At 43.2% G+C, this 14,920-nt stretch overlaps 1 protein-coding gene across 1 annotated transcript; it reads left to right on the forward strand.

The window, feature by feature from the left end:
- The first annotated feature begins 6,786 nt into the window (after positions 1-6,786).
- On the forward strand, positions 6,787-11,490 carry LOC114451715 (hemopexin-like). The gene is made up of 16 exons (XM_028430522.1): positions 6,787-6,921; positions 7,403-7,428; positions 7,515-7,639; positions 7,752-7,857; positions 7,942-8,069; positions 8,149-8,254; positions 9,292-9,422; positions 9,510-9,612; positions 9,702-9,779; positions 9,869-10,026; positions 10,103-10,256; positions 10,336-10,548; positions 10,625-10,717; positions 10,787-10,917; positions 10,993-11,140; positions 11,215-11,490. Exons 1-16 carry the CDS (start codon positions 6,857-6,859, stop codon positions 11,439-11,441), a joined length of 1,992 nt encoding a protein of 663 aa, XP_028286323.1. The 5' UTR covers positions 6,787-6,856; the 3' UTR covers positions 11,442-11,490.
- Positions 11,491-14,920: the final 3,430 nt, after the last annotated feature.

Genomic DNA, 14,920 nt, shown 5'->3' on the forward strand with positions numbered 1-14,920 from the left:
CCATCTTGGTTGTTCCAGCTCGTTTTGTTTCTGCGATTGTTCGTCTAATATCATAGGCCTGAAAGTGTTAGAGAGGATGGGGGGTGGGGGGGTTAGGGTAGAAGAGGAGGGAAAGGGGGGGGACACAAAAATGAGGAGTGGCATGAAGAGGAATTAATCGAATCTAACAGCCGAACCAGATCTTCCCCTCTGAAAGGAGATAGTCCCACAAGAATGAGGACCATTACCATATTCATCACCTAATATTGCCTGCTGTATGCAAAATGGAAGAGAAGAGTACAATATGACTTTCTTGACCGCCTTTCTAATTCCATCTGTGAAAGCTTGCAGACTTCTTTTTTAATTGTTTGTTTGCAGTTCAGTGGCTGCTTTGCTGTGGTAATAATAACCCATTAACTTTTCTGTCACAGATCCCGCTGATAAATACATATATATAGTTGTTATGCTGCCATGCTGAATCATATTATTGTTTTGTTACAGTAACTATTGGGCCCATTACTCTCTGCCACACACACAGGCTGGAAGCAGCAGCGTGTAGATTTAATTGCAGTGATGTTGCGGGCAAGGCGAGCAGCTGGATTGGAGACTTTTAACAGTGATATCAATAACGGAGCGCCACCTTAGGCCGATATAATTTTCCATCTCTCCTGACAGAGCAGAAGATAGAAATAATCAGTCACAACACCAGCCAGGCAGCCTGTAGGACCCTGCGTGACATCCAGCAACACTGATGGCTCAGGACCCATCTGTGTCCAGGGGGCAGCGCTCCATGTGTGTGTGTGTGTGTGTGTGTGTGTGTTTTGGGGGGGTCGGGGGGGGGGGATAATTGGTGAGAAGATGTTGGATCCTTTAAGAAGGAATCTGCCTGAAGTCTCAAACAGCAGATACACTACTGGCTTTATCAATGATATTGAAGTTTTTAGAAGGAGCATGGACTTTAAGTGTAATGTTATTAAAAAGTGTACAAGGGCAGATGTTAAATATGTATGGTAGCAGAGCTCGCTTAGATTACTGACAGCCACTATGAAACCTGTGAATTTGTCAATTAATTTTCAGACGAAATCTCTGTCTTTTCCAAATCTGCCACAGATTTTTAAACCCATGCGTCTGAAACTAGAGCAAAGTAAATATGTGTGATTCTTTAATTGGCACCAACCTGTTAAAAATCTGTTCTGAGTTTTCTGTGCAGACCTGCGGAAAACCACCTACAGATGAGTCAGCCTTCTGTTTAACAGCATTACAAACTGCATTTTCTCTTATTTACATTAAATCGTGCCAATAAATTGAGATCTAGCTTAACTATTTCAAGTTTAGGAATAAGGTCTTAAAAACAAAATATATTTTAAGAGAAAGTCTTAATGCACATATGTCACCATATGGCCTCTTCTGATTAATGTGGAAGGACACATTGCTCATCTTCTTGAAGCTTTGCATTTGCTGACATCTAGTGGTCAGATATTGAAAGGACATTTAAATTTGTTGGATCTGGAACTATTATGGATATGTTATATGTCTATTATTTTAGACACATTTCCAACTTTTAAATTGAAATTCAAAATCCATAGTTCACACAAGGTATAAAGGAATAAAAGTTATTATATTTAAGAATTATTTAACCAGGATAAAGTCTGTATACTTTACTTTAACAGTTTGCATCAGATCAGCTGGTTGGACAGTTGTTTTAAGGAGGAAATATGTGTCTCTATTCAGCCTGTATACACAGCAAACTGATAGAACAATGCAGCCTGTGATGAATGCACTGAAAAGAAAGAGGGAGGGAAAAGGGGTGAGATGGGGGTGTGACAGCAAGAGGAGGAGGATGAAGAACTGGAGGCTGCTGGACCAAAGCAGAAAGAGCAGCAGGTGAAGCAGCACACACCTGGAATTCAGGTAAGACGTACTTTACTTTGCTTTTATCTACTTTTTTTGACATGATACTATTCTGGTTATATAAATGCATAATGTAAAATTTTGTTAAAATGTTAATGCATATGTCCTAAAATAAAATACATGCAAGTAAAGTTTTAAGTAGGTTACTTGCTGCTTGCAAGTTAACATTTCAAAGAGCTCTCTACCTGCGCGTCGTTTCATGCTCTGTAACTTGCAGTGAAAAGCTCTATTGTTTCGTTTCGTTACGCTGGAATGCTCCTGAACATCCTGCATAATCTTCTCAATTATGAATGGTATCATTTTTGCTATAGTCCCAGGACCTCAGCGAAGGTAACTTAGCAACAAGTGCCTCTCATTCAACTTTAAAGTGAGGACACATGAGAAGCCTCAGCGACCTCAATCCAGAAGATTGACAGGGATTTGTTGTTGACACATAACCTACATTTTCCCTTATTTCATGCCTTTTTACATACACCTGTTAACCTTCCTGTGCATAAGGTGTATCTTTTAATTTCTCCTTGTATCTCTTTTGACCAGTGCACAACAACTGTCCTCCACAGATAACTATCTTTAACATCTTTCTGAATCATGGGAATCAGATTGTATCTATTGACACTTTGAGGTCACATGTTTCCAGGGGGACCATCTTGTGAACATGCACAGGTAAACTGACACCCTCCCCCCTTCCGTCCTAGCAAAAGCCTTGTTGTTTGTGTGCCGGGGAATAAAGGCCTCTCTGCCCCGCTAACATACTGTATACACACTCCAGCCCACAATCGCGAACTGAGAATATGATCCATTTATACATGAATCATAAAAAGCCGACTCTTGCTGGGAGCACCGACCCCTCTCCTGGCAGTGTCTCACATACCTTTTGCGGGCGATGAAAGACAGAGTTCAGTTTCAGTGCCTTTAGCAGATAATAGCTGCTATATCCACTAAAAGTGACAATGGGGGTCTGTGCTGCCTTCGGAAGCCAGGATTTGAAAGTGTTGAGGTTTCCTGATAAGTGATGGTAAGAGAAGCATCATCTGAAGTATAAAAAATGTTTTATACAAACTAAAAAATCCACTTGTTGTTGAATGATTCTTTAGTTGATTAGCATTCAGTTCAAGCCATTTATTGTCGCAGTCATCTGTGACTGCCAACAGAGCTGAAGTCTGAATACCATGCTGACCTCAGGGAAACAGGACAGTCGTTACCTGAGAGCACTTTAGAGTCTCGTGAGAAACTGAATATTGTGCAGGACAGATAAAGTTGCAAGGAAAGGGAGCCTGTGTCCTAGTTTTTAAATGACAACAGAAATGTACACAAGTTCAAGTGAAACGCCTCAACAGGTAGGTCAGGCAGTTTTCCTGGAGGGCTGAGATGCTAATATTCAAAACATCATAGGAGAACTGCTGTTAAATGTTTGTTTTTTGTGTCTTTGTCTTCACAGCTCCAAATAGTGACTCTAACGATCCACAATGTTAATGAGATCTCACTCGGAAAGACGAGCCCTCCTGGGGTTCTCAGCCCTGCTGACACACAGCACTACAAGACAAAGAGATGTGACCACCCCACCTCTCCTTCCCTTCACTCCACAAGACTCCATCTTTACACCCACATCTCTCACTTCACCACCTCCATGGGTCACTCAGGCTCTTTCCAACCTAGAGCAGGGAGAACGAGAACTGCAGAGCCTCAGGGATCGACAGCAGGCCGAAGTGGAGGAGGTGAACCGTGAACTGGATAGCGCTGCAATTGAAGCTCAGCGAGAGGAGCGCCGTCTTCTGGAAAAGGTTGAGCAGGACCACAGGGAAGCTCAGCGCCAGCTCAGCCAAGTGAAAAGAGAGAATGCAGCAGCAGTGAGAGTTGTGCAGTCACTTGTTGATCAGCAACTGAGACAAATTGGTCAACTAAAGGATCAGATACAAAGATGGGGCAGCATCGCTGGTGGAGCCAACAAAAATCAACTGCAAAGAGGGGTGGCAGAAGTCACCCAGCCTTGGGAAATCTCTTTAACACTGAAAAGGGTCAGTTTCTTACCCAGCACCCAGGCCAAGACCCTGAGCTTAGGGGATGTTGATGTTCGTGAGCAGTGTATGACCTACCCCATTGGTGTTTGTGGTGTCCAGGGCCAGAAGTGCGCTTTGCACTCAGGAGACACGACATTTTCAAACATCACTCCCCTTGAAATTCGCAAGGAACCACAACTAAACAAAAGGAACAGCCCAGAAGACAACAATAAGACAAACAGTGGAAACCTGCGCGTCGTCCGAAAACTACGGCTATCAAGTTCTACAGAGAACGAGGAAGAGCTAAAATCACCAAAATCTCCCACACCAAGACAGCGTGGCATTTCTGAGTCCTCCCAAGATGAGGAAGTGGAGTCTCTGTGTTCAGACACACAGGGGCAAGATCTCTTCCTTGCTGTCCCTCCAGTCTCCAGCCAGGGAGAATCTGAAGGAGATGACTCTGATGGCCGGCAAAATGGACCAAAGAGACGGAGCACAATGAAAGGTAAAAGAAAGCAGAAGGCCCTTGTCTTGGTCTCATGTGAAGAACCATCCTGTCCTCCTGAAGAAACTGATGTAAAAAGCAGCAATGCATCTCCAAAGACAAAACGTAAAGGCTCACTCTCCAGACACAGTCATGTAGATCTTTCCACCAGACGTCTTTCTCAGCAAGGCCTTTTAAAGAAAAAGGCCTCCATTGAGTCATCAATGGACAGCGGAAGCCCTCCATCCCCAGTGGACAGTGAGGATTCCTGCTACACCTATACAGTGAATACTCCAGTGAATAGTTACCTTCAGAAAGACCATGGCCGCTCAATGTCCACTGCTGACCTCTCTGGAAAACTGCACCCTTTAATTGAATCTGATAAGGTTGAGCACAGAGGAATCAGAAAGGTAAACAGAATGCGCCTCACCTCCAAACCTTCAGCTGTAGAACAAGACCAAGAAAATGGCACAGAATCAGACAGGAACATCATAATCTCTGATGACCGCCAGTCAAGATCCCAGATTTGTGATACACAGGTTTTAAGCCATGTAAGCAGATCTCTGTCCATGTCGGAAATTGAAGGTGACAAATTACATCTGGTCAAGGAACCACAGCAATACAACAAAGACAAGAAGGAGAGAGCTGTTCAAGCTTTGAGGGAACTGGATGAAGAGAGTGGTTCAACTGCACTTGACGCTGCTTATCTGGTCAAACAGTTTGGAAAACAAGGATCAGGCCGCACTGACTTCAACCTGCCAAGTGGTGTCCATGCAACTGTCAGAGGGCAGCTTTTTGTGGTGGATTGTGGAAATGCTCGAATTCAAGTGACAGATCTCCAGAAGAATGTTGTGCAGCAGGTGTCTCCCTCTGGTTCAGAAAGATCTTCACGTATCTGCAACTACTTTGATGTTGCTGTGAACTCAAAGGGCCTCATCGCCCTGACCTGTGCTGCAGAACGAGCCGTGCTTGTGTTTAGCCGTCATGGACGCCTCTTGCAAACATTTGGAGGCACAATGATTGGTTCCACTAATGAAGAGCTGGACGCTCCCAGGGGGGTCACTGTTAACCGCCAAGATGAGTTCTTGGTTGCTGATATCAAACGTGGCACCATAACGGCCCTAAAACTGGACCCCAAAACCGGGGCCAGGTTAGAACGCACAGTGGTGACTGGGTACCACAGACCCTATTTGGTGGCCGCCTGTCTCTGCAGTGGTCTCATGGCTGTATCAGAGCGGGGAAATGAAACTGGGCGTGTACCATGTATTCGAGTCCTGGAACCTGGCTGGACCACCATCCGAATCCTAGGAGTGTGTTCCGGCCTGGGACCCGTCCTAACCTGTCCCTGGGGCCTCTGTATTGACAGCGACGGTGACGTCTTGGTGGCAGACTGGGGCAAGCAGCATCACCGTGTTCTTATCTACCCATCCAAAGGCGTTGGCTGGCCTCTGGTGACCGACAACCTAAGCAGCCCAAGGGGTCTGGCACTTCTCCCTGACGGGCAAGTGGTTGTGTCAGACAGCATGAATCACTGCATCAAGATCTACCAATACAAGTGAGCAGCAGAGGATGCTACAGAGAAACACATGCATGGATACAGGGAACATTGGTCTGTGATTATTTGAGAGGATGAATAGCAAGAATTATCAATTTATGTGATCTTTTTGAAATTCGCGGCCTCTACCTCTGACCTGTTATAATTTTGTGTTTCATATTATATTTCAAAATAAGATGTAATCTGTAGTGTAGAGGACTGAGCTTAAAATGGAAGATGTAAACAGAAGGCTATTAAATCGCCACAGTAGCACAGTGGTCCATAAAGCTATGTGCCTACAAGATATTTAGACATGCAACATTTACAGTAAAATTTCGAGGCTAAGTGTGTAATTCCTCTGTGTAATCAGTAGTTTAGGAGGGTGGTGGTGACTTTTGCACTGTCAGCTTCTGTGTGTAAAAGGCAATAAACTAGAGTTTAATCAAATTTTGCAAGTTTCTGTCAATACTAACCCCACCTTAGCAAACAAGCTCAAAGGTTTCATAATTTTTTCTCCTGCAGCCATAATGTCCAAAATATCTATCAAGCCTCTCCAAACAAAAACAGGTGCAAAGGGCATCCACAAATCTGACAGACTAGAACATACAGTAACTGTTAACCACACAGATCAATAATGCTGCTTACATTAAAAGGAAAATTAAACCTCAATTTTTGCTGAAATGCTGAAAATAAAGATCACACCAAGTTACCAATGATGGTAAAAGATCCGGTTAAAGCCTTATTTTACAATGACCAAAAGTTCAACGCTCTGTGCTAAGAAATAGTTTCCTAACCTGTCTACCCACCCACGAACCAGGCCACCTACGCACAAACACACACACTGACACACACACCTTAGTATAAAAGTGCTGGTTCAGCTCCTGCACAGCTACACTTCACAGCCCGGCTCCAGGGTGGGACTCCAAGTCTGACAACCTCAACAGGACGGAGATGGAGCTGTTCACCAAAGCTCTGCTTCTGTGTGTGGCATTAGCCCTCAGTAATGCAGCACCACAGTAAGTATTAATCAACTATACTATATCTACTATATCTACTACTATAAACAGCATGACTGTTACTGATCTAGGGGTTAACATTCAACTTTATCATTAGGTTTCCAAAAAGAAGCATTCCCCTTCTTCAATAGTTCTGCAGTCTAAAAGGAATAGATTTTTATGCAGAAATGCCAAATATTTGCTGGTTTAATCTTCTTAGATGCTTACATTTTGTGTTCTGTGGATTGGGAATTATCTAAAAATAAATATTCTGGACTATTCCTAACATTGATGGATTTTCTCTTATCAGTTAGGTTAGGGGTAGTCACACACATTCATTTCATAACTCTATTTACTAGTTCACAAAGTTCACCAGATGCCAGATGGATCAATTGAACAAATACAAGGCTGCAAAGTCACCACATTACTTCATGAGTCCTTGACTGACTTATGACACAGTATAGAAATTCAGTGTAACATGGTGTTTTTTTATCCTCCACAGGCCACCACCAGGTGCGGCAGGACGTGGTGCGTTTATTTTTGCACATAATTCTTATCTTACAAAGTATGCTGATATCTAAATAATGTTTTGTTACTCTCTCTCTTTCATCCAGGGCGTACTAGAGGTCTTTGTGAGAACCACAGAGATCGTGTGCGTGGCACCAGTCCCGATGGAGTTCCTATGATTGGAGCTTATATGCCTCAGTGTGACGAGGACGGACAGTACAGACCACAGCAGGTCAGCACTCTGTCATTACCAAATATATATTATACATATTAAAATTATAGTCATGGAACTACAGCAACTTTAATTGCAGGCCCCATTTTAATATCAATTGTTGTTGCTCCAGTGCCATGGGTCCACTGGATATTGCTGGTGTGTAAATCGCCGTGGACAGGAGAAGCCTGGAACTAAGACTCCACCTGGCACACCATCTGTAGAGTGCCCCCAACACGGTGAGGAAAAGCATCTGTGCACTCTCATACTAGAACACATCTGAATAACACGTATTGATCCTGTTATTGGCTCTCATTCAAAAGATCAGCGTCTTAAAACTCCCTGTGAGCACCACCAAGACAGTGTACAAACCACCACTGCTGATGGACTTCCTCTAGCTGGAGTCTATGTACCTAGGTGTGACGCCGATGGACAGTATGAACCACAGCAGGTCGGCATTCCAATATATTATAGTCATAAATATAAAGTCACCTGAAAACATATTTTAATGTCAATTAGTTTTCCTCCAGTGTCACCCCTCCACTGGATATTGCTGGTGTGTGGACCGCCGTGGACAGAAGAAACAAGAAACCGAGACGCCACCTGGAACACCATCTGTAGAGTGCCCCAAACACAGTGAGGACAGTAGTGTATTCAGTGTGAGGTGCACGCTCTCGTGTTAAAACCTAAACTTGCCATATGGAAATGCTTTATTTTGTTTATTGAGCAAATAAAAGGGAATGTTGGGTCTTTTTGCTAGACAGTAAGATAACCAGAGACTTATCCTGGGTTTATATTAATATTCTTATAAAAATAAATAATAAAAATAAAACCTAGCCCTTAAACCGACCAAGATAGGAAGCTTTTAAATTACCTATACCCTACAAGGAAAAAACCATGAAGTGCACCTGTTGGAGCTCATTTGACAATCGAGAGGCAAATAATGTCAGTACTTACAGCTCCTAGGAAAACCCGGGACGGTTTACACTCAGTTTTCATATCCTGAATGGTGCTGGATAAACAATATGGCGCCTCTCAGAGTTAGATCCTAGCATAGTTCTTGACCAACTCCGTTGCACACTATACAGGAAAACACTATATAAATCTTTGGATGAAAAATGTTCGTATGCCTAACAAATTTCATACTGTGTTTATACTTACTCAAAAACCGGGAAGTGGAAAGCATTTTGTCCTCCGAAAGCGGCATACATGTTAGCTAGTATGCTAGCTGTCAGCCAAGTTTTGCGCAAAGCTACAATGATTGCGCAGTTTAGCAGATATGAATTACCGACTCAAAATACAAAACGAGAATAGAAATATACAATTAGGCAGTAAAAAAAATAAACGTTCGCTGCTTAACGTGCTATTAAACTGTAATTTAAAATGTTTAAAAAACGTTTTTCGCTGCGTTACTGGTAAGTGACACTAGTGACGTCGTTAGATTGGTCTGACGCAGACGTTGCGGTGCGTGAGAGATTCACGGACTACTAAAAATGGAGGAAATTGTATGACTATGCGTTTAACACTATTTTGATAACAGTAAATATCTGAACACATATTTCAAGATAGATAATGCATATTATCTATGCAATTTTTTTGGCACATAGCTTCTTTGTTGGAGAGCAGCTGTGGCTATAGATCATAACACATGTAAAAAAAACTTTCTCATACAGCTGACGAACGCCCTAAAACGCGCTGTGAGAACCACAGAGATGGTTTAGGCACCAGACCTCCTGGGGCAATGCCTGCAGTGGGAGCCTTTGTACCTCAGTGTGATCCTGAAGGACAGTACACACCAAAGCAGGTCAGATCACAACGAAATACTGTAGTCTTAAAAGCAATGTTTATGTTTTATCAGCTTCATTTTGACATCACTTGTTAATTGCTTCAGTGTCATGGCTCTACTGGATTTTGCTGGTGTGTGGACAGCCGTGGACAGGAGAAAGCAGGAACCAAAACTCCACCAGGCAGCTCTGTACAATGCGCTGACCATGGTGAGGAGACGACTCTGTTTACAGTATGTGATGTATGCCATATTTAAAACCTGCTGACTTAATGGATGATATTATCTTAATATAAACAGGCATTCCAGACCGGTGCAGTGGAATTGAGTTTGACGCCATCACCCCTGATGAGAAGGGAAACACGTTCTTCTTCAAAGGTGTGGAGCCTCTTTGTATTCATTTGCTGTATGTTGAAGCTAAGCCTCGTTTCTGAACTGCCTAATTGCTCCTCTTAAATCCTCCTCAGGTGGCCACATATGGAAGGGTTTCCGTGGTCCAGCTCTGCACGCCAGCGACTTCTTCAAAGACATGGATGAGGAGCATAACATCGGCCGTGTTGATGCTGCTTTCCGCATGCACAATCCAGAGAACCCAAACGCCCACGATCACGTCTTCTTTTTCCTGGTAGGATGCACAGATTTTGTGACAGTCCTGACGGATACAAATATTTTACTGACCTCTGTGCTGTTGAAATTCACAGGATGACAAGGTGTTCAGCTACTACAACCAAACCCTGGAGGCGGGGTATCCAAAACCGATCCAGGAGGTTTTCCCAGGAGTTCCCAGTCAACTGGATGCAGCTGTGGAGTGTCCCAAAGAAGAGTGTAGGACTGACTCTGTTCTGTTTTTCAAAGGTGTGTAAAATTAGTTTATAATAGAGATAAATCTAGATATAATGTTTGCTAACTTTCTTCACAATACCCCTCCTTACAGGACAGGATGTGCACATTTTTGACATCCCCACAAAGACAGTGAAGACCAAGAACTGGCCTCACCTGCCCCGCTGCACCTCTGCTGTCCGCTGGCTGGAGCACTACTATTGTTTCAATGGAAACAACTTCACCCGCTTCCATCCGGTGTCAGGAGAGGTGACCGGTGCCTACCCGAAGGATGCACGCAACTACTTCATGCGGTGCGCCAACTTTGGTAAGCTTTGGTGAGCTTGAGGACGATCAGTATTTTGCAGGTGGAGACAGATGTCTAACTCGTGTTCTAACTGCAGGACATGGAATGGGTTATAGAACCCCTAAATGCAGCGAGATGAAACTTGATGCCATCACTACAGATGATGCTGGGAAATCCTATTTGTTTGCAGGTAAACTTGAGAATTCCCCTGCTTATAGTATTTATGCTAAGCTAAGCTAATACAGTCCACTCCACTCAGGTCCCATCTACATGCGCCTGGACACCAAGCGTGATGGCCTCCACGCCTTCCCAATCACCAGGTTATGGAAAGAAGTGAGAGGTGGAGTGGATGCAGTTTTCTCCTACACTGACAAGACCTACATCATTCAGGTGAAGCTTAAACACCAGTGAAAACTCCCTGTGTTGAAGCTAAAGCTAACATGTTATCACAAAAACACTCTGCAGGGCAACCAGGTTTACATTTATAAAGGCGGTGCTCAGTACACTCTGGTTGAAGGCTACCCTAAAACCCTGAAGGAGGAGCTGGGCATTGAGGGACGGGTGGATGCTGCTTTTGTCTGCCCTAATGAAAACCTAGTTCATGTAATCCAAGGTGAGCTCACAGAGAACACACCAAACCTGATAAGATACAAAGCAGCTTTATTCACAAACATTTTCTTCCATCAGGACAAAAGTTAATTGATGTCGACCTCACCACCACACCCAGGACCATCGCCCGAGATGTCCCCTTACCACTGTCTGACATCGACGCAGCTCTGTGCAAAACAGAAGGCATCTATTTGTTCAAGGGTGGACAGTTTTACAAGTATGAGAGCCCCATGATACTGGCAGCAGGCAGGATCGCCCCCTTATCTCAGAAAATCACCTCAGAAATGATGGGATGTTTGGACTAGGAGTCCTTTTCACTTTTGTTTGGTGAATAAAAAAGTGGAAAAGAAAGTCTTTGTGGTGTGTTTGGGGAGTTTTTTGTCCACTAGAGGACCTACTTTGCAAAAGAAAGTGTCACAGCAGAAATAATCAGGGTCGCTGTTAAAACACGGGCCCTGTGCATACTGTATCTGTGCACTCAGGGGTGTCCTCTTTGGTGGTGTTGTTTGACTAAAAGACATCATCAGTCTGTGCCCTGATGAGACACTTCTCCAGATGTCACAGCGAGGGGCCATCTGAGTGGTGCTCTGAATGCCTCTGAGGGCAGCCTAGTAGCACTTTGGCTGGAATAAGTGCTTCTTTGGTGTGAAAATTATGCCTAAAAACTGAACCCATGCCACTTCTGGTCCACTTTAGCCTCTGAGAAGACAAACTAGAATACTAGAATATTAGGACCAAATCTTTTGCAGCCATTTCTGTGACCTGGACAATTCAGTGCAAGTGACCAGAGACTGTTTTTCTGCACATCCAATTGCTGCCAACACATCCTATTATTCTGCCCTTATCACAATATACAGTATTTTAACAACATACCATATGGACACGTACACAGCAGCCTGCAAGAGTCTAGAGGTCAGGGCAGCATTAGCAGGCATTCAAGGCTCTTTTCACTCCCTGGAGAGGTTTTTGTTTGGCCAAAATCCCTGGGACTTTCATCGAGCATAAAGGAAGTGCTGGCCTCAGCACAGCTTAATGGGCGAGGCCACGAGGACACACACACACACACACACACAGAGAGGAACAAACGTGCACAGCAGACAGTACAGAGTGTTTTCACTGCACACACACACAAAGCTATCATCAATCAGGGTGAATTAATAATCAGTGAGGTGAAGAAAAAGCCATTAGCAGCTGGTTGTTTTTTCAGTGCATGTCGTCGGTATCCTGCTGACAGAAATGTCGTTTAACACAACAATAATTCACTGCCAGTGCAGGAGCCGATACACAAGAACTACACAATACATAGTCCAGAACAGAAACGTTTAACATTTGTCCAACACTATCATCTACACTGCTCCACTAAAGCTAACTAGCTAATGAGCTAACACTATGAGTTAACTGAATGCTTACCTGTTAATGTTTCCAGCCCTGTGTGCTCTGATTGGTTAGTTCTGATGCAGAGCAAATGTCCAGCATACAGGTGCCTGTGTTAATGCTACTGTAAAGACCGAAGACCAGAGCTACATGGTACAAAATTTTATTTATTACAGTTCTGTAAACATCTGAGGTAAATGAACATTTACATCAACATGTTCTTTAACAAAGGGCTCAGACGAAAAAGGCACTTCTCCTCAAAGACACTTTACAGCGGGAGTGACAGCAGGGGTCATTCTTCATTTTTAGCGCGTGGGAGTGTGTCCCTGCTCGGGGGCCGCCGCGATAATCCCATCACACAGTCTCCATTGTTTCCCATCTGAGGACCTTTGATTCAAGGCACGTCCACGTGAAAAAAGCTGGAGCAGCCAAAAGTCTCTCAATCCATATCAGGACAGAAAAAAAGTCACTTTAGATTCATGTCTCCGAGTCTAATTTAGTTTTTATTTCCATAAATAACAGAAATATGTTAATATCCCTACAGTCTGCTATGTTTCTTCTCTATTTATATCTTCATATCCATCTAACTGTGCAAATCGTTATCTACATATCAAAGTTACTAAGAACAGCTGGGAACAACAAGTTCATAAAAAACATTTCATCAATAGAAAGAAGTCAAATGAACCTTGTTTAGAGACAAAGTTCAACAAAATGTCTTTGGTGGAATCCTCCTTTTTCCAGATTGAATAAACAGATCAGGGTCATGATTGTGGTGTAACCTCTTTGGCACATGAATTCAGCCTATAGGCTCTCTCTTTGGTTTGGTTAAATCCTCACAGTCAAAGCTTCCAGTGTGTGCTTAAGGCGTTTATCGGCAACTCGGCTCGATCGGAGACGTAAACAACAGACACAGTCCGCATACAGCAGATTCTTAAAAGTCGATGCAGCGTCGGCCATCACTATCCTGTCTAACTGCGGGCAAAGTGGCAGGACGTGAGACGACATAGCAGATTATAAATGAAATGACTTATTTCTGCTGTTAACATGGAGGCCTGTGGGCAGCCAGCCTCCAGTGGCCACCTGTGGAACTGTGGCTATTATCATTCAAGGCACTGTAACACATGAGAGGTGCACAGGGTGCGACCAAAACTACACAAAATGTGATGTTAATGTAATTTAAACCTCACTGTTTTATATTCCTGGTGGATTAAAATCAGAAGAAAGATTTCTCTTTAGTGAGGAAGCAGGAACATTCCTGTGTAGGGCGTCTGTTAGGAGCTAACAGAGAAATAAACCTCTTTAGATTATATTGCTTTGTTTTGTTTCAAAAAATCTAAGCAGCTACAGTATTTTCTACTATAAAGTTAACTTAGAGTCCTCCTAAACAGAACAGCTAGGTGGAACTCGACAGTTCTGTAACACACCGCAAACACAATCATCAGAAAGAAAGTGTACCGTTTTTTTTTTGTGTTTTTTGTTTTTCTAAAATGCTCCGTTCAAGCTGCAAAGCTTCAAGTAAAAAGTCATTTTTAGCCCTTTTTTGTTCTTAATTATTTACCTCAGCTCTTCTAACACTGCATAAAGTGACTGTAAAACAATCCAGCACTTTGGATTCTTTGGTTAAACTTTCTCTAACTTGCAGCTTGATCAGAGACAAACGTGTATGTATTTCTGTATAACATCCTTTGGTGCATATCAATACTATTCATTATTCTATATTTACATATTTATATAGTTTACCCTGATGTAACTGCAGAGATGTAATCTTGTAAACACTAAAACGAGATACCGGTTTCTTCCTCTCGTCATTGAAATTACAGGCTGGACAAACTCGACAGACCTGTGTACGTACAGACCGCTTGGCGCCATGACGTGCAGCACGTGACAAGGAAAATAAAAATGAAAAAAAAAGTGCAACCCTCTGCTCTGACGTCTCCCAGCGAAATAAAAGGTGAAATAAAAGAATATAATACTGCTGCCTCTACGCTCCAAAACTTATTAGTAAGTCCAATCATCATCATCATCATCCTCACTGTAACCTCTTTTTTCTGTCCATGCTGTGCATGTGTGTGTGTGTGTGTGTGTGTGAGAGAGAGAGAGAGAGAGATGTCTGAGAGTTAGATGAGCAGATCAACAGCACTCACGTGTTTGTGCATCCACTTTGAAAGTACGACCAGCGGGTGATTAGCATAGCTTAGCATAAAGACTAGAAGTGAAGGGAACTCGTAGCCGCTTTTTTGTGGCTTTGCTGACATATTACAGTGTGCATGACGATTTGTACACAAAGACCAGCGCTGATACAACGCCTGTCAGCTTCCCTGGTAGTGACATTTTGATGCACTTTTTTAAGCTGGACTTGTCACCAGGGCAACAGGAAAAACTGAGGGGAAGCTTGTTGCAGATGGGGGAT

The sequence above is a fragment of the Parambassis ranga genome, chromosome 2 (genome assembly GCF_900634625.1).
Source record: "Parambassis ranga chromosome 2, fParRan2.1, whole genome shotgun sequence".
Classification (NCBI taxonomy): Eukaryota; Metazoa; Chordata; class Actinopteri; family Ambassidae; genus Parambassis; species Parambassis ranga.

Bases quoted from the DNA above. Each gene is read 5' to 3' on its own strand.
- LOC114451715 (XM_028430522.1), top strand. From the start codon at position 6,857: ATGGAGCTGTTCACCAAAGCTCTGCTTCTGTGTGTGGCATTAGCCCTC. The intron at 9,613-9,701 runs GTGAGGAGACGA...TAATATAAACAG, and splicing joins TGTACAATGCGCTGACCATG to GCATTCCAGACCGGTGCAGT. The intron at 10,027-10,102 runs GTAGGATGCACA...TGAAATTCACAG, and splicing joins ATCACGTCTTCTTTTTCCTG to GATGACAAGGTGTTCAGCTA.